Source organism: Dipteris shenzhenensis, chromosome 21 (genome assembly GCF_047967505.1).
Source record: "Dipteris shenzhenensis isolate YYH24624 ecotype China chromosome 21, Dip_SZ_1.0, whole genome shotgun sequence".
In the NCBI taxonomy this organism is placed as follows: Eukaryota; Viridiplantae; Streptophyta; class Polypodiopsida; order Gleicheniales; family Dipteridaceae; genus Dipteris; species Dipteris shenzhenensis.
In genome coordinates this window covers 50,512,265-50,534,838 of record NC_141616.1, presented here as the reverse complement: position 1 = coordinate 50,534,838, position 22,574 = coordinate 50,512,265, and the positions used below count along the sequence as shown (strand labels likewise).

General features: G+C 46.1%; 1 protein-coding gene across 7 annotated transcripts in view; it reads right to left on the bottom strand.

Moving 5' to 3' along the window:
* Window positions 1-22,574, bottom strand: part of LOC147889017 (putative protein S-acyltransferase 22) — a 61,950-nt gene that overhangs the window by 19,895 nt on the left and 19,481 nt on the right. For all 7 annotated transcript variants that reach the window (XM_087393032.1, XM_087393037.1, XM_087393034.1 and 4 more), the window contains 3 exons: window positions 11,941-12,069; window positions 11,687-11,767; window positions 11,395-11,571 (listed from right to left, as the gene is read on the bottom strand). In XM_087393032.1, coding sequence (XP_087249158.1) covers window positions 11,395-11,571; window positions 11,687-11,767; window positions 11,941-12,069 — 387 coding nt within the window. The remainder of the gene's footprint in view (window positions 1-11,394; window positions 11,572-11,686; window positions 11,768-11,940; window positions 12,070-22,574) is intronic.

Genomic DNA, 22,574 nt, shown 5'->3' with positions numbered 1-22,574 from the left:
GACCGAAGCCAAAGAAGCTCGAAAGTATGAGAAGACATTCACTAAAGAGTGCTCATATGGTCGAATGGTACGAGCACAATACAATGACCAAAGAGCCCAATATCGACACCAGGAGAAGAAATGATCATACTCCGGGATAGAAGTATATCTTCCAAACAAACCCCCAAAACCGCTTTCCAGAGAAAGTGGATGGAAAACGAGCTCAAAGCCCTATCATCAATCGGAAAAAGAAATCTGTGCAAAAGAAGAGGCCAAATCTCTTGCATGAGAGCAAGTGGGGCAAGTTAAGGAAGCAATGTGCTTGGAGGCCAAGAAATATCCCATCGATAAAGCCCCAACCAAATAGCACCATAGGAATACTCTTTGCTTGAGAGGGAGTTTGCTACTCTAAATACAACAAAGAGAAGTTTTCCACCAAGAAAGAGACTTATTCAGATGCCAAAAATGATTGCCATAATCTTGAAACCAAGGCCGTGGAAGCAAGAAGTGATATGCCTTCTTGGCAAAAAGATCCACAAATGAAAAGAAGGAAAGAAAGAAAGAAAGAAATTTTATTAGAGTCTTCGGAAGACCAATGGGTCTATGAGACTGGAAGAAAACCTAATACAAATCACAGTAAGGGTGGAGCTACTGAAACGAGCATCGTCACTCGTGCTGAATCCTAAGTCTAATCATACATAATCAAATACCTATGAGTGTAACAATGAAAAGAAAAAGACTGGAGCAAAGCGTTGTGCGTCTCGGTCTCCTGGACGAGGCTCGACGTAAGACCAGAGCCACCGTGACTCCCGTGGGACGTATCCCGAGTCTAAACAATGACGGGAGGTCCCGAGAGTGATCTGTGTCCCCTCGATGCCTCGTGTGTCGTGCTACGATCATCGGATCGAGATCTCTGTCACGTATGCGACTAGAGACTGAACGATCAATGTCACTCGATGGAAAGAACTCTATGATCCTGCTCTGAAAGGTGTCTAATGATGTAGCCAAGCCCTGTCACCTGAGCAAGTACTCTCTGTGTCAGACCCCCTCGTGAATGAAGGCCGCGAGGCATCTCTGATCTGGGTAGGCGAGGAATATGAAAAGCAGCCCGGAGCCGTCTCTGAAGAGGCAGTGGAAGCGACCTCAGATCTCGTAGTACACAAGGCACCTTAAAATAAAATGCTCCTCTGACTCAACCTCCTGACAGTTGCACAATATGCATAAGCGATGCTCTTTAGGAATCCCCTCTGCTCTGCCGCTCTCTATGCAAAGGCGATGTGATGATACCCGAAACTGTCCGATGAAGATCTATAGTGAGTGAGGCATATGAAGCTCAGTGCACCCCGGTGGTGTGATAAATCCCTCCTCCGAAGTACGAAGACGGTAATCTTTGTAGAAACTCAGCTTCACTAGAAGCTCCCTCGGCTCCAACCAGATCTTAAAGGTGTGTAGCTGCAAGAGATCCTCTCGAATGACCTGGTTGGTGTGTGGCCCGATCGAGATGGTGGGTGGGAGTACCGGAGGGACATCTAAACTATACTGAAAAGGAGGTATCCTATCGATGTGAAACCCTAGTCTCACAAACCATCTGTGAGTCCGTGCATACCAGCATCACTCGTCTCCCTCTGCTGCCAACCTCATGGAGGAATCGAGAGCCAACCATGGCAACCTCTGTCTCCCTGATGTGCAGTCCCCATATGATCTAACCCGGTGTAGATATGTGATGGTCTAAAAGGCTGCATCTAGCTGGAGTGGAGAAGCACCAAACTCGACCTGAATGATGTGATGTGGTACAAACGGTTTCACCCGATTCATCCGTGAGAGCATGAAGATCTGCAAGCGCTCCACCTATGTCCACTCTATCTCTGACATGCCAAGCCCCCCACAAGGGCTACCATACATACCTGTTGGTTGGACCAAGGAGTCGAAGAGAAGAGCCTTGGTCCAAGGGTCCTTTAAGTGGGAGTGGAAGCATTGTCTCTCTAGCCGAGCCACTGAGGCGTATCCCCTACTCAGTCTGGCCTGCATCGCTGGTCTCATCATGAAAATCAAGCCGGAGAAGATGACCCCCAAGTAAGTGTATGAGGATGCGATCTCAACTGGTGACCCACCGAAAGTAAAAGTAAACTGCTTCCGTTGCATGTTTGCTCGAGAGGTGTTAAAGATCATGACCTTGGTCTTGCCAAGGTTGACCTCCAAATCATGGGATAAACAAAAAGCCTGCAGTGCATCCAAGTGTCGCTAGAGCCACTCGGGTGTGGACGACAAGAGTGCCACGTCATCTGCATAAAGAAGAATCCTGATGATGATCCCGGCAAGTGAGCAGTGTTTGTAGGCGTGTGATGAGACGAGCTCGAGTTACTCTGTCAAAAGCTTCGCGGAAATCCACAAAGCAGCAATGTACCCTCTCCTTCCGTGATCTGGCCTCCTCAATGACACTCTTAGAGTGTGAGTATGTGATCCATAGTCCCATGGTCTCGCCTGACACCGGCCTGACCCTCTGCTCTGAGCCCTCTCATCTCTGCGAACAAGTTGACCAACGCATCCAATACAACTACATAGATCTTGGACATCACATGTCCAATCATGATAGTCCTGTAGTTACTCGGGTCCATGGGATCCCTTGCCTTGTGGATGGGGGTGATGGTATTGAGTGTCCAAGTGCGGGGGAAGCCAAGGCAAACAGCGTCATTGAATAGCCTTGCTAGGATCGAGGCTAACGTGTCAATCCCATATGCGATAAACTCAATGCATAGCCCCTCGTGATCCTTAGCTCGACCATTGTGCAGTTTCAATGTCGTGTCCTTGACTCCCCCTCTGGTGAACAACGTGCAAGTGGTAGGACGAGGTGTGTATGAGATCTGGAGTGAGCTGGTGTGGGACGTCATAAAGATGGTGTGCATATGTGTGCCAAACTCTCGTGTCGGTGAGGGGTGATGGAGACCTACGCTCAAGGAATCTCCGCCAAAAATCCTTAGAGTTGTTGCTGTACAAGATGTTCAACAGCTCCTCATTTCGACGAAGAAATCTCTGCTTCTTCTGACGTACGAGTCGTCGGTACTTGCATACCGTGTCTGGTGTGTTCGGGAGGTGACATCTAGTTTCAAGTTGGAGCTGTCAACGATAAGCCTTGCACTCCGCATCGTACCACTTGTTGCAGGGTACAGAACCAAGAAATGGTGGTCTAGTGGACCGTGTGGTGTGGGTAAAGATTTGGAGGGCAGCCTCGTGGAGTGTGCCACTAATCAGGGCAGCACGGTCCTCTATGAGTAGTATGTGATCGATGTAGGTTAGGAGTCTGTTTAGGCGTCCAGAGTAGGCTAGTGAGAGATTGTGATCAAAGTATATGTCGTGATAGGTGTCGTGCTTCCTATGTGGTGTGTGTGGTGTGGCTAAGCGTAGGGTGGCAATAGTGAAGAATAGGTAAGTGTGATCAACTCCTGCAGGGAGTGGTGCTATGGTGAAGTCGATGATACATGAAGTGAAGGTAGGGGATCCCATGATGTAATCTACTACATTAGTGCCCCCCCCCCTCTCCCCGGCGGGGCGTGGGAAGCAAGTAAAACCACCTAAGGAGGACCATAGGTCAAGCCCGTTGTAGATGATGAGATCATGCATCCTACCCAAATCAAGGAGCGCGTGTCCATATGGTGTAACAGGCCCGTGTTAGTCCGATGAGGTCCTGGTCATCCTGCTCCATCTAGGTCCATGTCTGGTAGCAGATAGAGTCGTCTCGAAAGTCCAAGAGTGGTGCCTGGCGCGTGCTCGTCCTGGCATTGAAGTCCCCAATAAGGAGAACTTCCCCGCGGGCTAAAAGGTCTGGGATATCCTAATGTAAGGCTGCATATGGCAATGTTTCACCCTCCTCTCGTGCCACTCTGGCAAAGTGGGATGTCTCTGGCGGGAAGTAGCATATTGCTATGAAAAGGTCACGAGTGCCTGTGCGTTGGATTCAGCTCCACATAAATCGAGAGTGTGCATCCTTCCTCTCAATGGAGATGGCTCCAGCGAGGGAAGACCTGTACAATACTGCGATCCTGCCTGATCCTCGGACTCCTCCTATATCCCTCGTCTCATCCCTGAAGGCTAACTCCCATGTGTAGCCACTATCGGTAGTGGACACTCTGGGCTCTGGTGTGTCTCCGTGTAAAAGACTATGTCTCGTCCTGTATAAGACTCCGAGAAGTTCCCTGGGTCTGACCATAAGGTACCATTGCAGTTCCAAATGGTGCAGGCTAGGGTCTTAGCCCCGTCCCCTTAGGAGGTACACGGGTGGGAGCCCGACGGGTGCCGATCAACAACCTACCATCTCAGACCACGGCCCATTTTCCCTCCTTGCGGGTAACATCCCGCTGCTGAAGAAGAACTCGTCGCTCCTCAATCTGTAGTGGTGTCAAATCCTCGTCCATGGACAGGGTGGGATGCTCTCATAGAGTGGCTCGACGTCGGAGTGTCGCTAGTCGAGCATGTGAATCTCTAAAGCGAATGACTAGGGGCTGCTCTTGGTTGGGGTCTCTCCCAACACGCCATGCTCCCTCTATGCCATGGTCGGAGACCCCCATGGTGGTGGTCACAAAGGTGATCACCTCCTCCATGGGCGTCGTAGTGATGTTGGTGCTGTCTCGCGTGATCCCTCGTATCCAGATGTTGAGGGCCTTCGAAGCCCTCTGCTGCTGCTCCTGTATGGCGGTTGAAACGGTTGCCTTTGCGGGCTCCCGTTTCACCACGTCCACCCATCTAGTCGTCTCTGCTATAGCCGACTGTATCGTGGCTATATGTGCCTCCATTGTGACTGGGATCCCTCCAGGCGCTGCTCTGAGAGTCCCAAGCTCCTCTCGAAGCTATGTGATGTCGTGTCTGAGTCCCTGGATAAGGATGCCCTGCTCGTGTATAATGCGGGCCTGCTCTTGGGTATATCGGGCCTGCTCCTGGGTGTATCGGGCCTGCTCTGCCTGACGGGCCCGGATGCTGTGTATCTCAGCCAATAGGGAGTCCCAAGCATCTGGTGGGGGCCTTAGATGTCCTGGTCCAAGTGGGAATTGGATCTCGAGAGGGGTTGGAATGAAGGTAGGCTGCTGAGGTTGTACTGAGGATGGGGACAACATGATCTGGGCGGGGGAGTGGTATGTAGGAGTAGCAAGGCCGGACGAGGTGATGAAGGGTGGTTGACTGAGAGGTAGAGGTAATACGAGGGGAAAGTACTGTGGACCCGTGGCCGATGGGGCCAGTGGTGAGGCTACTGGAGAGGAGACCTATGATGATGATGCAAGAGAGGGGGAGGAGAGAGGTGGCGTAGATGATGAGACGGATGATGGTGGTGAAATAGTGGTGGTAACCATAGAGGTCGAGGATGTGGTAAGCGGCATGGGCTTTGGGTGGGCCCCTTTCTTTTGAGCCGCGGTGCTGTCCACTGTCAAACCGCTCCGGTTGCTGCGTTTGTTGAAGTCCTCCAGATTGAGTTGCTTTTGTGTTTTCCCCTTGTCACCGTTCCCCTTCCCCATCTCCACGCGTATGTAAATCTGGACCGAAGCGACTCCCACCTAGTCTCTTGTCCTCATCCCCTTGTTCCCTTCATTCTGGGGAGGCAGCAGCGGGTTGCAGGAGATCGGAGCTGCAAGCGGGGGGGGGGGGGGGAGGAAGAAGAGAGATTTTTTTTTTTTAAAGAGAGATTATTATTTTTAAAAAAAAGCAGCGCGGGTGGCAGGGGTAGCAGAGGGTGACGAGGAGCAGCGAGGGTGGCGGAGGAGTAGCGAGGGTAGCGGGGGCTTGGGGGGGGCTTGGGGGGGGGGGGGGGGGTATAGTGGAGTGTGGCGAAGGGCTGAGCGGGGGGGTAGCGGGGGCTGAAGCGGGGGGGGGGGGGGGCTGAGCGAGGGTGGCAGAGGGGTAGCGGAGGGCTGAGCAGGGGGGCTGAGCGAGGGTAGCGGAGGGTGGCAGAGGGCTGAGCGGGGGGTTAGCAGAGGGTAGCGGGTGCAAAATCGTCCTGACGATAAGGAGTCGATTCCAATTTAAGGGATTCAACGTCCCCTGGACTAAGTATGAATCATAGATGTACTATCAAAGTCCAGAGGATTGTTGCTGCAAAATTGCGGGCTGAGCGGGGGGTAGCGGGGGCTGAGCGGGGGGGTAGCAGAGGGTAGCGGAGTGACTTGGAGTCTCACGATCAAACCGTCAATCCAAAAAGGGGAGAGTAGAAAATAGACAAGGGACGGGCTAAAGAGGCTGCAACAAGGTAGTAATAATACGCCAGATAGATGTGTGATGCAGCCCTAAGCCATACTGTCTCTTGGCATGTGGAAAGGAAAGTGTATAACCCCGATCACCCACAACACCTGCCACTATAGAAACTCCCAATTGGTGTATGAAATACGCCTTGCAAGGCTGCACGTGAGCCCAAAAAACAGGAAAGACCCGACTCTAGTTATGACTCTGCAATCGAAGTGTGTTACCAGGATCTAGAGGTCCAGAAGCTGCTGCCAATCCTGAATCAGCCCCGAATACGACAAGGAAAGTGACCAAATATCACATCAGAAATAGCCAGAACCCAATGGCCAGAAGCATCCATACACAAAAGAGGTAAGTAAACAAGGTCCGTGGTGGCTGGCGATGCTCCAAGCAAATGAGTGTGAAGATCCAAAATGTTCAAAACCCCATGAAGCCTAGGCGAACAGACATAATTTCTTTTGAGAAGGCGGAGAGCCTTACGATCATGCTTGGTGCACCAAAAGCATTCCATAACCTTAGCGGACACACACACATTTTTGTTTTGAAGAACCTCTCATTAAGAAGAATGTACATTCATAGCTGTCCCAACGTGAAACAGCTATTGCTCGCAAACCAGAAGAAGGTGGAAAAAAGGATAGTCATTGCTGCCCCAGTGAAGAGTAGCTAGTACTCCAAAACTAAAAACAGTGGAAGAACACTTCTAGCTAGGCCGGAGAAACATCTCCCATGAAATGCGCAACCTGAAGGAAGCGATGCAGAGAGGAACGGAAGAAATGATAAATATCCACAGAGGAGTGTCCGTACAATTGAGAGTTATGGGCTTGATATAAAGACCACAATGCCCAATAACAACACTAACTAACGAACTGAACAAAGCACGGTGTAGAGGCATATCTCCCAAATAACCAAAACGGCTTGCGAAAGAGATGCTAGGGAATCGAGTCTAAAGATAAGTCCCTAATATGGGAAGAAATCACGGCGATCGGACATGTCTAGAACAGATGCACAGGAATTTACCCACGAAGACACGAGTTTGATCTTTTTTTTGCTTGGGTTTAATATTGGTGCCTCAGGACTCTGTGGAAAGATGGAAATCATAGAGTCTTTTGAGATTCTCCTTTTTCCAAGTTTCACTGCTTTTGGATGTCAGTTAGGCAATCTTTCTATGGTTGTCTGTGTGTTTATCAAATAGATTACTCTGTTTACCTATCTTAAATTGAAATCTTTTGATGTTGTAATTGCGCGTCCCCTCTTTGGTACTTTTGACTAAGGAGGCTCCGATACCACATGTTGGGGAGTGGGAGAGAAGATGGACATCATGGAGAAGAGTGTGGAAACCAAAGGGCAAAATGTTCCATTGATTTGAGAGGAAGTCCTCTCTTTTATAGAATGGGAGAGAGGGTGGCCTACATCATAGCTCTCCTACATCAAAGATAATCATTCCCTACATCATAGGAACTCCTAAATCAAAGGCACCTCCCCATGTAGGGGCCTTTGCATTGCATCATCACGGACATTGTTTCACCCACACAACTTGTAAGGCATCTTGGATACCCTTTGGGGTGGACCGTTACTCGCCGTCAACAAAGGATTTAGTTCTTGACATGCTTAAGAAAAAGCTAGAATACAGGTGCATGTCCGTTGCCACATCTTCAATCCATTCTCATTGCCTGTATCCAGTTTTATTTGCCTTTTTGATGCCTTTTGCCAAACAGGATATCCCATGCTTTATGTCTACTGTTATGGAAGTTTTTAGGCACTCAAACCTTCGAAGGAAATCCCTAGGGCTGCGTTCAGCAAATCACCTTTGCACACCCAAAATGCATGGGGGACTGAATATGTTGAATATTCACATGCATATACTAGCTCACACGAGGAAATTCATGTTCCAGTTCCTGCAGGGTGATCAGCGATGGATTTTCATGATTTTGCACTTGTCCTCTCCAGCTTTTGGTCATTGGCACTTCATTTTGGGTCAAATTGATGGCAAAATAAAGGGTTTTCCTTTTGTCTTTGGTCTAATTGCAGATTGGAAACACATACTTTCCCATCTTAAATGGAATGGCAGAGACATTGTTGCAAGTAACTCCTTGCATGCTGAAAGTCTCCATTGATCGAAGGTTTTCATGCCCCCTTTGCCTTTACAAGAATCTCGCCGCTATTAGTTTCTTTGGTCATGTCGCATGCACCCCTACACTTGGGTCCAAGATGACAACTGGCTTCATTAACAAAGTGAAATAGTTCCTATTATAGGATATTTTGTTGTATGTCATGACCCCATTGTTAGCCCTTTCCTAGGAACAATCAGGCACGAGCTACGTAGGCCAGTCTCTCAACCTTTATAAGTCAAGTCCTTGTTCACTAGTACCCACTGGAAAATAGTAGGTTAGTGTGTTTCCGTCTTAGGGTTTTAGCTAGATCTAGGTCTCGGCCTAGGGTAGGAACCCGGAAGGCTGCCTCTATAGGCTGCCTTGTGCCCCTCCCTAGGCAGCTAAGGGATGGGGAAATGAGCCCAACCAACCGACTGTCTGGTAGGCTATTTGGCTGGTTGGCTCAGCCCTATGAGGCCCCCACATCCCCTATATAAAGAGGGGCTGGCTGCCTCCATTCCTCATCCAGTTCCCCACAGAACAGCCTCCATCTCTTCAGCCCGGTGCATCCTTAGCCCTTCGAGAAGTCCCCCACAAGACAGCCATCAGTTCAGCAGTCCCTAACGGTTATCCAGGAAGGTGTCCACGCAGCACCATAACCTGGCTCGGAGTAGAGGTTTGGGGCTCCTGTTTCAGCAGCTTTCTTTGACAGTTTTCAGATCTTTCTCAGTTCTATCTTCAGCTCTCTTTAGCTCCATCTCTCTCAGCTTCCAAATAGATCTCTCAACCTCCATATCTCAGATTTCCTTCTTCCCTTCATCTCTCCCACTCACACAGCTCTTGCTGCATGCCTGGGGACAGCACAAGCCTCTTCAATAGCCTTGCACAATGGTCCACATCTTCCGTGTGGGAAGCATTGTTCTTGGTTGAGATTGGGTTGCTTCTCAAGCATTTGTGGGTCAACTCTCAATGTTGAAGGGTCATCCTAAAAGTTGCATCCCATGCTCTCTATTTGTATATCTTACAGTTCTCAAAGTATAAAGCAAATTCTCCCCTATTTGTTTGGGGAAGGGGGCACTCAGTGGGTATAGGGACCCAACTTAGTGTCGTCAACATTGTCTCTCTTCCTCTTTATGGTGCATACGCATATGCCTCGCACAAAGGTTTAAAGAAGGTCATGTTGATGTGATAGCCCATAACGCCACCCTTTTGCTCACTTTCCTGGAGCAGCGTCAGCCATGGACACTCATGCTTTCCTGTATGCTCTTGGACATTGGATTCCTGCCATATCATATGTGGATTTTGGGCATCTTCATGGTTGCATTCCTGGCTGTCCCTTTTCTACTAGATTGCTCTATGATTGGCAACTTCTTCTGGAACATCTACATTGGTCGGGCCATCCTTCGGACCCTGGCAATACTCTCCTAGAGCGCTCATTGGAGCCGTGTTTTTTTATCCTTCGTTGGCTCATCTTCAGCCCATATAGGCTTATTTTCTGCATAGATTAGGTATCTCTAAAGTGGCTGATGTGGTGGATGATCGAGGCATCACGCTGTCTTTCCCTCATGCCAAGAGACAATATTGCTTGGGAATGCATCATAGGCCTATTTAGCATATTCTCACCACTATCTTACTACTTTTAAGCATGTCCCCTGCCTGTTTACTATGCTTTTCTTGATGGATTGGACATTTGTTCAAGGCATCACAAGTTATTCTACCTCTTCATTTGCATATCTTACTGCCAAGAATTCTTATCTTCTATAACTCCCACAACCATGGATTCAAGAACGCGATCCAACAACCTGGAACCATGCATAGATAAGTATGCAGACACAAATGTTGTGCTTATCCAAGCAACCAAGAATAATGTCAATCCTTTGATTCAAAGGTGGGTTTTGAGGCATGGGCCATTCTAAAGGACTTATACGAGAGAAAGAAAATTCAACTAGATATTGAACCTCTAGAACCATCTTACTCAAGATGGGGCGAGGCAAAAGGCATAGGATTCTTGACTAAGACCAACGTCTTAAGGGATCAGCTGACCTAGGTGAACAATTGGGTATCAGGTCCTTGACAAATCTTGTTCTTAGAAAACTATCCTGCAGTTATAAAGGATTTGTCACAACATTGACCATGGGTCAAAGGAGCAACCGAATCCCATTCAAGGAGCTAATGGCCACGACTTGAGGACAAGTTAGAGATGAAGATGCATCACCTTGTGGAAATAGCAAGGCATTCAATGCATATTAAGGGCAACAAGAACCTAGGATGCCTTCGGAAGAATAATTGTAAAAGGGAAGGGTCTTCAAACTCCGGGAAGGATCTAGAAGAACAATGTTGATAGCTATGTAGGAGCTAGCGATCAATTGTTGATGGAACAAGGAAACACAGTGTATAACGTATCTAATATGTGGCACTATTGATTGTTTGCTAGCATGGCACAAATGGCAGCTACATGGGCATTGCAAGTTGGCTGCCCTACAATCAGCTACCATGTGGCATGCTGGCTGGCTGACTTGGAGTCATGTCCCCCTTCTCTGGGTTGGGTGATTTTAGCCCATTTGGGGGTATATGTGAGGTGTAATTCCATCCCTCTCCTTCACCCATCGTCGTTATAATATCAATTTTCATCTAAGATCACTAAACACAATGACGGAAGGAAGTGCATTAAATAAATTCACAGCACGATGTTGGACCTCAACATTTAAATAGACAATTGGAAATAAATAAGAACAACATACTGAGTTTGAGACCCAAACAGTACTAGCCCATCCTCCTAATGCAATCTTGTTTGTCTTGCCAAAGGTATAAAAAAGACCACAAACATACTCGTCTTTACGGATTTCTCACTACTACTTTAGACATTGTGATACTATCAATAAAGATTTGAAAATATTGAATTCACAGGTCAAAGCCCGACATTTTAAAAATAAGATTTAAATGATCCCCCCTCTACTTTTTGTTTTTAGCTATTCCTTCCTCTCCCATTGAGAAACAACTAGTGTAGAAAAAGAATCTAAGTTACAATACTTCCACAAGGAAGTTGCGAATTCACTTCTAAGATGAAGCGGGATTGACAATCATTCTTGCTACGATACTATACCTTATCTTTAAGGAATCTAGGTGGTGTACAAATAGCTTCCCTTTGAAGGGTTCCAAGAGAGCCTGATCCACCCAACATGCTTGAACTACTTTGAGATGAAACTTGACTCCGTCCATTGTCGATTAGTTGAGGTTGCTCATCTCTAATAGCTAGTATGTAGTCATAAGTCGTGAGTCCCTAGTAAATATGAGTTCAGATTCAGATAAAATAAGAACTTTCTACATGAAGGACAAAATGCACTCATGGAATACACAACAATAACATTTGCTTTTTCAAACTCAAAAAACTTTACCTTTTTTATTAATAACATATGAAATAAGAAGAGCTGTCCAAGAGGCACCGTTGCCAGCATAGAAAGACTTGTGCACAAGCCCTGAAACAAAAAATATTTTCAAAAGTCTTCACTCAAACCAGATAAAATTTGAGGGCTAAGCTCATGCTTCTTTGGTGTTGAAGCAAGCGCTCTTCAAACTTGCAATATTTGACAAGAATAAACTTCTTTTTATTTTCCAGTAAGTATACCAATTGAATTATCCAAAACCTCACCACTATGATTACGAAGGGAACCACAGAGAAACTACTTCCTAGGTTTTTAACAACTTCCTCATCAAACGTTTTCCAATGAAGGAAACATCGCACCAAGGCCACAACCCCAACAATCCATTGTACAGTGAGCTGTAGCAATTAACACCAAAGAGACAACATGTTACTCTCTCTCTCTCTCTCTCTCTCTCTCTCTCTCTCTCTCCAAAATAGCACTAAGGCTCTCCCTTATTGTGGATTGCACACAATGTATTGCTTTTGGTACCTTCAACCACTTCAGTGTTTTGAAAACCTCTTGTGCCATAAGAGGTGATCACATTATGAGACTCTAACGACCCTTTAACTGTTAGTCATAAGAGGAACTGTTTTATTTTATCATTTTTCAAGGGGAGGGGAGTAGACTTCAATACCATCACACATTGCAAGGCATGTATATGCACTCATAGGAAACATAAACATCATTGATAAGTCTGCATTATGGAAATGTAAAATGGCTTGAGCCACAAGATACTGAAACATGCTTCTCTCCCATGCATTGATTGCCATGGGCCTGCTCTACCCCTCATCTGATCAGTTTCAAATTGAGACAAGTTGCGTGATTCTAGCTGTAATCAGCTCCAAAGACTCTCAAAAGCAATCGATTCACAGCCAATACAGGGGGTTATTGCATAAATGGCAGCAAACTGTGACCACCTGGATCAAGTCGCAGCAGAAACTGAGCCTCCTGGAACAAATCGCAGCAGATCTAGGACACTTTGGAGGTCTGGAATCCCAGATCACAGCTAAAGGTGGCCTCCTAGTGGCTGGAAACCAAATTGCAGCAAACTCTCTCTCTTTGGACCTCACTCATGCAAAGAGACAAGGATTGAATGCTGGAACAAATCGCAATTCAGCCTGGAGAGATGCGGGGAGCAGTAGAAGGAATGCGCAGCACAAGGGAGAGGACTTGGAGGGAACGAGAAGGACAATGCAATAGAAAAGAACTTTGTATAACTGGCCCTGAGAAGAGCAGGAAGCTGAGTACAACTCTTCAATGATTCTGGAAGCTTTGATTGCCTTCTTTTATAGACTTGGCCTAGCAATGAGCCAGACCTACTTTTTACAAAAGCAAGGCTTTCTTGCTTTTGCCCACCTTGGGGTAACTTTTTTAGCCTTTCTAGAACCCCGTGGGGCCTTCATTAGGTGCCATTCTTCCTGGTACTTTTTGCCTTGTGGGACTAGCTTTTTGGCACGTGATCCATCATTTGTGAAGCTTTTTTGCACTCTTCCAAGTCCTACACATACACCAACACTTTAACCCATTAATGGTTAGTGAAATGCGTGTATTCCCAGTTCTTGGACTAATCCTAGTCCCTTGTGGGCATCCCCACAGTTCTCTTTTACCAATGCAAAGCAAAAGTAAAACAATTAACTTATTCTAGTTAACCAAAGTCAATATATACCTAGATGAGTCCAAGAACATGCCCAAACTCATCCTCTAAAAACACAACATAGTGCGATTTCAATCTCATGAAAGTCACTCATAAGGTTGAAACCATAAACTCTATCATGCTTAGCAAGGACTAGCTACTATGACATCCCCATTGACGTCATCAGCGCCCAACAGTGGGTGTAGACCATAGTATAAACATATGCTCTCACACATACAAATCCAAACACCCACACATATTTGAGCATCCATTTATACAAAGTCTTCGTACTGAGTTTCTGTCAGCACTCCGGAGGTGAAAGGCAAACTCAGCCATGATGAAGGCTAGCACTAAAGAAGAAGGCTAATCAAAAGGTAGTCCAAAATCTCTTCATTCAAGCTACAATTGCTTGTGAAGACTAAACGATTTCATTTTAGTCTCTCCTAGACGAGCATCTCCCAGACCAAAGTCAACATTCTTTGACTGAAGTCAATTTTAATAAAGATTATTCTTTATTTCTTGAGAGTAGCACCAAATGGTGACACTTGCCACATGGGCATGCTAAAAGTTGAGATGTGCACATTATGTCATTTGCAACAGGTGGAGACTAATGACCACCTCTTAATGACATACCTCACATACTATATACTACGAGGGCAACACCAATGCATGCTACACAAGGTTTCCTACATATAATCTAGACCGTTTATTACTATTGTGCTGCCCTCCTTGTTTCAAAGATCAACGAGCATATCGACAACCCTTCAAGGACATCAATGGCATACAATCACAAGCTTCTTTCTCAGATAGCCTTTACAAAGTGAATATCGAAAAGTCCACCAAGAGGCTGATCCCCCTTGTTGCCCCCTAGCAAAATCACAACACTAAGCGATCTCCCAACACCCATGTATTCCTCCGATTGAGTAGCAAAACATCCTTGTAATATATTTCCAGCATGTTTCATAGGAATCGGCATACGTATTGGGACCCTAGCGGGTAATCGGCATACGTATTGGGACCCTAGTATTACCCACACGATGCTCAATTCCCTTATCCTTATCAGCATAGGACGATATACTGTAGGGACGATGCATCCAACATGTTTGTGATGTTCCAATTTCGTAGGGGTGTGCTATGCATCATCTAGATCCCCTACATGGGATTTTGATCACAGGGTACGTGGAGGAGATATGAGCAAATTTGACTCACAGAAAGATCCGAATCAGCTGCAATTTGCATATAGAGAGCTTCGTTTTTCAGCAACTTTGGGGCACGGTGTCGCTCATCTATTTGCAAAGTGGCGACTAAGAGCGACGGCGAACTGATCCAAGATGGTGGAGCTTTGCGAAGTTGGTTCCCAATACAAGCGTAGGACGGCGGTGATCTACCTAATGAATCTGGCTACTTTTGCAATCCAAGTGCAATTCTACCGATTTACGCTTTTTGTCCTGTTGACTCCTTTGCACCAAGCTTGTCTGATCACATACCATTGCTTAAGTTGTCTTCCAAAACTTAACCTACGAACCAAGGCAAATTTTGAAATTCGAGGCTTTTGGTTATAATCCTCAATTTGGAATTTGATCCATGAGAATCCTTTTTCCGGAGAATCCTTTTATTCATATTTTCTTTGAACATTGGGAAAATTTGAGATGAAGCTGAAGAAATTGGTGGAACAACAAATTTGGATGTTGAACATGTTGAAGATGCTCAAGTGAGCGAGCATGAACTAGTAAAGAATGCTCCTTCTTGGAAATCTATGAGCCCATCTCCACTTCCTCGTAGTTGATCATCTTCTAAGTCACCCTACCTCAAGTCCAAGATTAACTTTGAGGACTTCATTGGAAGAATGATGAAGAGGCAGGAACAAATGATGGAGAAGCTGAAAGAAAGAAACAAAGAAAGTTTATTAAAAGTCTTCGGAAGACCAAAGGGTCTATGAGACTAAAAGAAACCTGATACAATGATTGAGGGGTGAGCCGCTAATCAGGCATCAACACCCATGATGAATACAAAAAAGTCGAAAAGTCCATAATCATGATCATAACAGCACCAATACATAGAGAGAGAGAGAGAGAGAGAGAGAGAGAGAGAGAAACTGTCAAGGCAAGGTGTCAATCTCGAAAGGGAGGCGTCGCCATGTAAGGCTGTCATGGTGGCATAAAACTTGGCATGGGACGCTCATGCCTATCGGCATGTGTGACCTGCTATGGTCTCCTAGCAATGGCCCTACGGTGACAAGCTGCACTGTCACCCCTATGGGTCTTGTCTCCAGTCTAGTGAGCATGGAGGGAAGGTCTTCCAATATTATTTGCGCCTCAGTTCCCTGTGCCGTATCTCTGGCTCAGGTCCCCACGTACGCTGTCTTTTAAGTCCTGCTGGTCGGTGCTATCTGGCTGGAAAAACTCTTGGAGAGAAAAAATCTCATTTAGTTTCAAGACCTCTTCAACCAGCTTCAAGAGAGCTACTATACCTAGTCGTTTATGGCATTTCCTCCCCTACATCCCAACCTCTATCTTCCTTCAATAGTGCTCCCTTGGGACAAGAAACAGCAAATGCCTGTTTTGGAAAACCAGTACATCCCCCTCCCCTTTCAATTATCCTTATCCTCCCATATCCTCACTACTTTTGATTTTGCCAGGAAGTCTCCAGAAGAATTTGCCATCAACTAGGGAGCTACCAGGGCTACCAGAAGCTCAAAAACCAAATTTGCCTACAGCCAGGGAGCCTCCAAAAGAATTCGCCATCAGCCAGGGAGCTGCCAAGGCTGCTAGAATCTCAAAAACGAAATTCACATACAGCCAAGGAGCCTCCATAAGAATTCGCCATCAACCAAGGAGCTGCAAGGCTGCCAGAAGCTCAAAAACGAAATTCGCCTACAGCCAGGAGACTCCAGAAGAATTCGCCATCAACCACGGAGTTGCCAGGGCTGCCAAAAGCTCAAAAACGACATCCACCTTCAACCAAGGAGCTGCCAGGTGAATTCTCCTTCAACTAGGGAGACGCCAAGGTCATTCGGTTTGGTGTTGCGTGTTAGCTACGAACAGCAAAGAGTTGCTTCCAGAATTCTCAAACAGACAGTTTGCATGGAGAGTCGTCTTCTTTCCTCTGTAAGCTAGAGTATCAGGAGGGCAGCGAAGGTTTGGCACTAGTAACAGCCTATTAGAGATGAGTGGCTGAGTTGGGCTGCTAGTAACAGCTCCAGGCTGTGTGCAAACTTTGTGTGTCTGAGGGATTGATGCTTGGACAGCCAAGAAGAGGGTGATCCTGCCTTGTAGGCGTTTGATGGGAATTTTGGAACTGCTGGCCATGGATTATGCACAGGATTTGGATGCTTTTTGAGCCAGGGATTGGCTGAGAAGCACATTGCTTGTGCTTGGACAGGTGCAAGGGCATTTAACCTTGCTGTAACTTTGCCTTCTGAATAAAGAAATACAGAAATTCCGAAAGGAGCGCCAAGTTTGGTGCCAATCAGGTGTCCGGTTTCTCAGCAAGAGCAATCTAGCTCCCTGTTGTGGGTTTTGTGTTCTGTTTGTTTTGCTGAAATTTAATTGGCTGAAATGTTGGTACTTGCTGGTTAATAATTATTTACCACCCTTTTGTTTATATTAAGGCTGGTTTCAGTAGTATAGCATGATCCCTTGCACTTTGCACACTGAAGACTATTCCTTACATGAGCTTCAGAAAAACAAGAAAGGAGCGTCCTCTCTTACCTTCTTTTTTAGAACTTTTTTAAAAACCCTTTCTTAACTAGCTCTAGCTTTTGCTTTTGTGTGACCAATCTACTCACTTTGTGGTGCTGGCTACCAAAGTGTCAATGATGAAATAGGTGTCTCCTCCATCGGAGCGTGGAACCTAATTTGAAAATATTTCCTTTTTCAAAAGATCTTGAAGAGTTGTGTTCTCAAGCGCCTTGTGAATGAGATGGTGGTGACTATAGAAGGGAACTTGAGCACCATCCCTCCATTTATTGTGCCGCTAGGCCATTATGTCATCTTTGCAACAAGAATATTCATCCTTCTATAACGCTCCGAAATTCCTTCTTCGACTTCATTTTAATGTCACGAGTTCTACTCATAAAGAGATTATTATTATTCATGTCACAAAAAGAAAAGATACAACCTGGTCGCTATTTACATGCCAACCTGGCAGAATAAAAAAGCCACGACACAAAATTTTCTTTAGTGGTCTCCTTTGCTCCTATCTTTTGGTCCCCACTTTGCATTCCTCTCCCCTATCTTGCTTGACATCTTCTTTAGGTTTGGACCCCCACTTTTTCTAGGTCAGGAACTTCCACCAAATTGGTATTCTTAGCAAGATTGATGAGTTGGCTCCCTATCACCACATGATGCAAAGGAAATCGTATGTCATTGTGAGTGAAGCTCACTTTTCTACACTTGCTTCCTCTTTGCTCTTTTGATTCTCCTAAGGTCCTTTGTCCTCCTCTCACTCGACCCCTTAATGAATGAAATGCCATGCACAAGGCTTGCCAAGAGGAGTGTGACACCACTTCAAAAGGAAACTTGCAGCTCATTGAATGGATGTAATAGGCAAGGTGTTGTTTGCCTAACCACCTCCTCACACAAGAGCTGTCCACCATAACTGCTAAATATGTTGAGGGGAGGGTTGAATGTGGGGAAGAATTACTATGCCCTAGGGCTGCTTGGGTAAGGAGGTTCTTCGCAATGCACATGCCGAACAACCCTCAAACATGTGACTGCACAACTCGAATACACTAGGATTGGGGGAAAATGTCAACTAGGATGAGAAGGAGACACCAACAACTTGCAATTTGAGAACAACCAAAAGGGAACGATCAAAATCTAAATTAGATACAATTGATACCAGATAAAACCAATAGGACTAGGGATTCCAATAGCAAATAGTGATAGTTCAACTTCCACCCTTGGGGTTACAGGTACACGGGAAAGTCAAATCATTGGGATCAACCTGTTGCCCGCTTAGTGAAGGATTGTTTGAGCCCATAGCAAGCACACATTGTGGAGAGAGGTCTTTTTGCATGCAAGGAGAGCACAATGTGCAGTGCACACTTGCAAGAAGCTTGTGGCAATCCTCTATAGTCTGGACACACCACATTCCTCACACGACGCTTTTCAGGGCAAAGTTCTCAGCTTTTATCTTCTCATTTTTTGTTCAGAGCACAAAGTTGTGTGCATGCTCATGTTGTGCCTTCATTTGAGTACGCTCATGCTGAAACCAAAACTTGATTTGGTGAGGAGAAAGCTTTACCTACCTGCTTAAATCTTGCCTTGTGGCTCATCTGCATGCAGATGGGATCTCCCTCTTGATGCTCACCAAACCCTCCCTACTAAATAGAAGGGGGACTGCTGCACCTACTATTGGAATCACAGTATCTTGTATGCATGCACATGTAGATAGTAGAGGAATGCGGAGACACCGTACTAGTTGTGAATACGTAATTCATCCGACATAAAAACCATATACCAGTGCATTACAATGACTAGTACACTGATCATAGAAGTCCCATGGTAGATATACCATCAGCAAGCGATGGGAAACTCTATCCCAGACTTTTCTTTCACACTGTGTGAAAGTTCTGTTTTGGAACTGCGATCTCATCCAGTTCCTCTACCTCTCGCTTTTCCTCATAAGGCGTATCTTCTGGCACATCACCATGAAATGGCAGCCCTGGCAGCTCCCTGGTTGAGGGCAAATTCTTCTAGAGGCTCCCTTGTTGTTTGTAGAATAATTTCATTTTTGAGCTTTTGGCAGCCCTGGCAGCTCCCTGGTCGATGGTGAATTCTTCTAGAGGCTCCCTAGTTATAGGCCAATTTCGTTTTTGAGTTTCAGCAGCCCTGGCAGCTCCCTCGTTGATGGCAAATTCTTCAAGAGGCCCCTGACTGTAGGCAAATTTCGTTTTTGAGCTTCTGGCAGCCTTGTCAACTCCCTGGTTGATGGCGAATTCTTCTGGAGGCTCCTGGCTATAGACGAATTTCGTTATTGCTTCTGGCAGCTCTCAAACAGCTCTTGTAGTCAAAAATCAGCAAGGCGATTTGTTAGAACAACCCTGGCGACTTTCCCAGCCTGCGACTTGCCTCTCTCCGCCTTCCCTAGGAGAAAACTGCCACCTCCCAATGAATTTCAACTAATCTGCTTGCTTCCCATGCCAGCTTGCCAAACGTGGCCCGCATAGCAGTGGGATTTTTACTATAAAGAAAATACTTGGAGACAAATAAAACAATACTGAAGACTTTTAATGGCTGAAGAAGATATATATATATATATATATCACAAACGGAACTCAGTACAAGTGAAGATATGAGAGAAGCTCTGGAGGAAGCAAACGTCAGTCCTGACAACTGTAGTGGACTTCTGCACTAGCTCCACAAGTTGGAACTGAACCAAATCTGAGACAGCAAACTGATGCAGAGGTTGCTGCAGGTTTGGAATAGAAAGAACATAATCTGGAGCGGAAGTTGGAGGTAGATCTGGAGCAGAAATTAGGGCAGATCTGGAGCAGAAGTTGGGACAGATCTGAAGCTAAAAGAAGGCAGATCTGGAGCAGAAATTGGAGCAGATCTGATGCAAAAAGGAGGGCAGAACTGAAGCAGAAAGGAAGGCAGATCTGGAGCAGAAAAGAGGGCAGATCTGGAGCAGAAAGGAGGGCAGATCTGGAGCAGAAAGGAGGGGCAGATCTGGGCAGAAAAGAGTGCAGATCTGGAGCAGAAAGGAGGGCAGCAGAGGAGGCAGCCAGGAGGCAGAAACTGAGGCAGCAGAGGAGGCAGCCAGGAGGCAGAAGGGGCTCAGGGTGTGCAGGTACCTCTGGAGCTGGAAGAGAGGAGATTGTAGAATACCTAGCCCCCCCCCCCCCCCCCCCCCCCCCCCTTTAAATAGGAAGGGGCTTTAAGTCGGTCAACCAACAGGTTGACCGACCTGGTCAGATTTGACCCACCAGGTCAATCTGGTCGGCCAGATCTGGTCAGTCCAAAAAAACAACTTTTTTTAATAATTTTTTATTTTGTTTAACCTCTGAACCGGGGCTCTTGACAGATCTTTGGTTGTGGATTTTGCCTCCGATCCGGGGTTTCTTTGACAGGGTTCGGAGAGGCACCAGTGGTGTTTGTACCTGTTTATCCCGTCCGCGAGAATTGGAGATTGCCTGGCTTAACACCCCCTCTCAATGTCCAATGTAGACAGGAGAAGCAAAGAGGTGTTCCATAAGTGATCTATCATCTTCATCAGCCTTTTTTTTTTTTTTTTTTGGTGAATAAAGGGTTTTCATTTAGATGGAGATGCCTACAAAGTAGGTTTTCATCTTCACTAAATGCCCACATCTTCACTGGAGATGCCTACAAAGTAGGTTTTCATCTTCACTAAATGCCCACATCTTCACTAAATGCCCAGATGATGGTACAAAAAAGAAAGACTTGAAGGAGCGCCCTCGCAGGGGATTTGTTCACTTCCTTAAGTACACAAAGAGAAAAAAAACTGCTAAGAAGAAGGAGGTAAACCAATCCCCAACCGTGGGCAGAGATGCTCAAGAGTAGGGCGATTAACCGGCTTGGTAAGAATATCAGCATGATTATCGGCAACTGGAACATAGATCAACCAAATAGTACCTAATTCCACTTGCTCGCGAGTAAAATGAAAGTGAACACCGACATGTTTGGTGCGGTTGGAAAAAATGGAATTGCCTGCGAGAGCAATGGCACTTTTGTTGTCGACGTAGAGGATCGTGGGTTCAGTACAAGGAAAGTGTAGCTCTGCCAAAAACTGTCGGAGATATATGGCCTCTGTGGTACAATCATACAAGGCCCGGTATTCAGCCTCAGTAGAAGAACCAGCAACAGTTTCTTGTTTACGGCTAGACCAAGAAACAGGTGCCGAGCCAAACGAGAAAATATAGCCGCCATGAGAACGACGATTGTCCGGGTCACCAGCCCAGTCGGAATCAGTGTATCCCTATAGGGTTAGTCTTGGTCTGAAATGTAAAGTGATGCTGAGTTGAGTTTTAATGTATTGAAGTGTAGTGGGAGTGGAGCCTAAAAGCAAAAGATCATCGACATAGAGTAAAATAAAGCAGACCCCCTCTGACGAATCATGGATATATAAATTTGGATCAAAGGGAGTAGAATGAAAACCATTAGTTTTGAGGAAGGTGTCTATCCGGTGGAACCATGAGCGAGGTGCTTGTTTAAGCCCATAAAGAGCTTTGCGGAGACGGAAAACCTTATTTTCATGGCCAGGAGGAGAAAAACCTGGTGGGGGAGTCACATGGACTTCTTCATCAAGGTAGCCATTGAGAAAGGCACTCTTGACATCCATTTGATAGATAGTCCAGTGGTGATGAGCAGCTAGGGCGAGAAGAAGACGAGAGGAAGTTAACCGAGCAGTAGGGGCAAAGGTTTCCTCATAATCGATACCATGTTTTTGGCGGAATCCTTGCACTACTAAGCGGGCTTTGTATTTGTCCAGGGTGCCATCGGCTTTGAGTTTTGTTCGAAAGATCCACTTCGTTCCGATGACCTTTTTGTGAGTGGGTCGATTGACCAAGATCCAGGTCTGATTGCGATCAATACTTTCAAGCTCTTGTTCCATAGCACGATGCCATGCAGGATTTTTAACTGCTTCCTGCCAAGTGGCAGGTTCAGAATGTATGATATAGGCCGTGGTAAAAAAAGAGGCAGTGGCAGTAGAAGAAGTTATTCGAGTAGAGCGGCGAGGACCAGAAGGAGGAAGTTCGACAGGAATAATCCCGGAATCCTTCATAGTTTGGCGATACCAGCGTGGCAGCGGGTCGTGAGGAGAAGCAATGGGTGGGGAGAGAGATGTTTCGGGAGGAGAGGAAGGAATTTCGGGTGGAGAATTGTCGGAGGGAACTGGAGTAGATACGTCATCAGAAGAGAGAATAGAGGAATTTTTTAGCACTGCTCTTTCATCGAAGACCACATCTCGGCGAACCAAAACTTTGTTTGTACGAGGATCAAATAATCGATAAGCTTTGGCTTCTGCCGAGTAGCCAACTAGAAGAAAAAGTTCAGCACGAGGTTCGAGTTTACCGCGAGTATCATTGGGAGTATGAGTGTACGTGCGGTAGCCAAAGATACGAAGATGAGAAATAGAAGGACGATAGCCATAGAAGGCCTCAAAAGGCGTCGTGTTCAGGATGGGTTAAGTAGGACAACGATTAAGGATATAGAAAAAAGTATTGACGGCTTCGGGCCAGAGACGTTCAGGCAACTCGGCTGC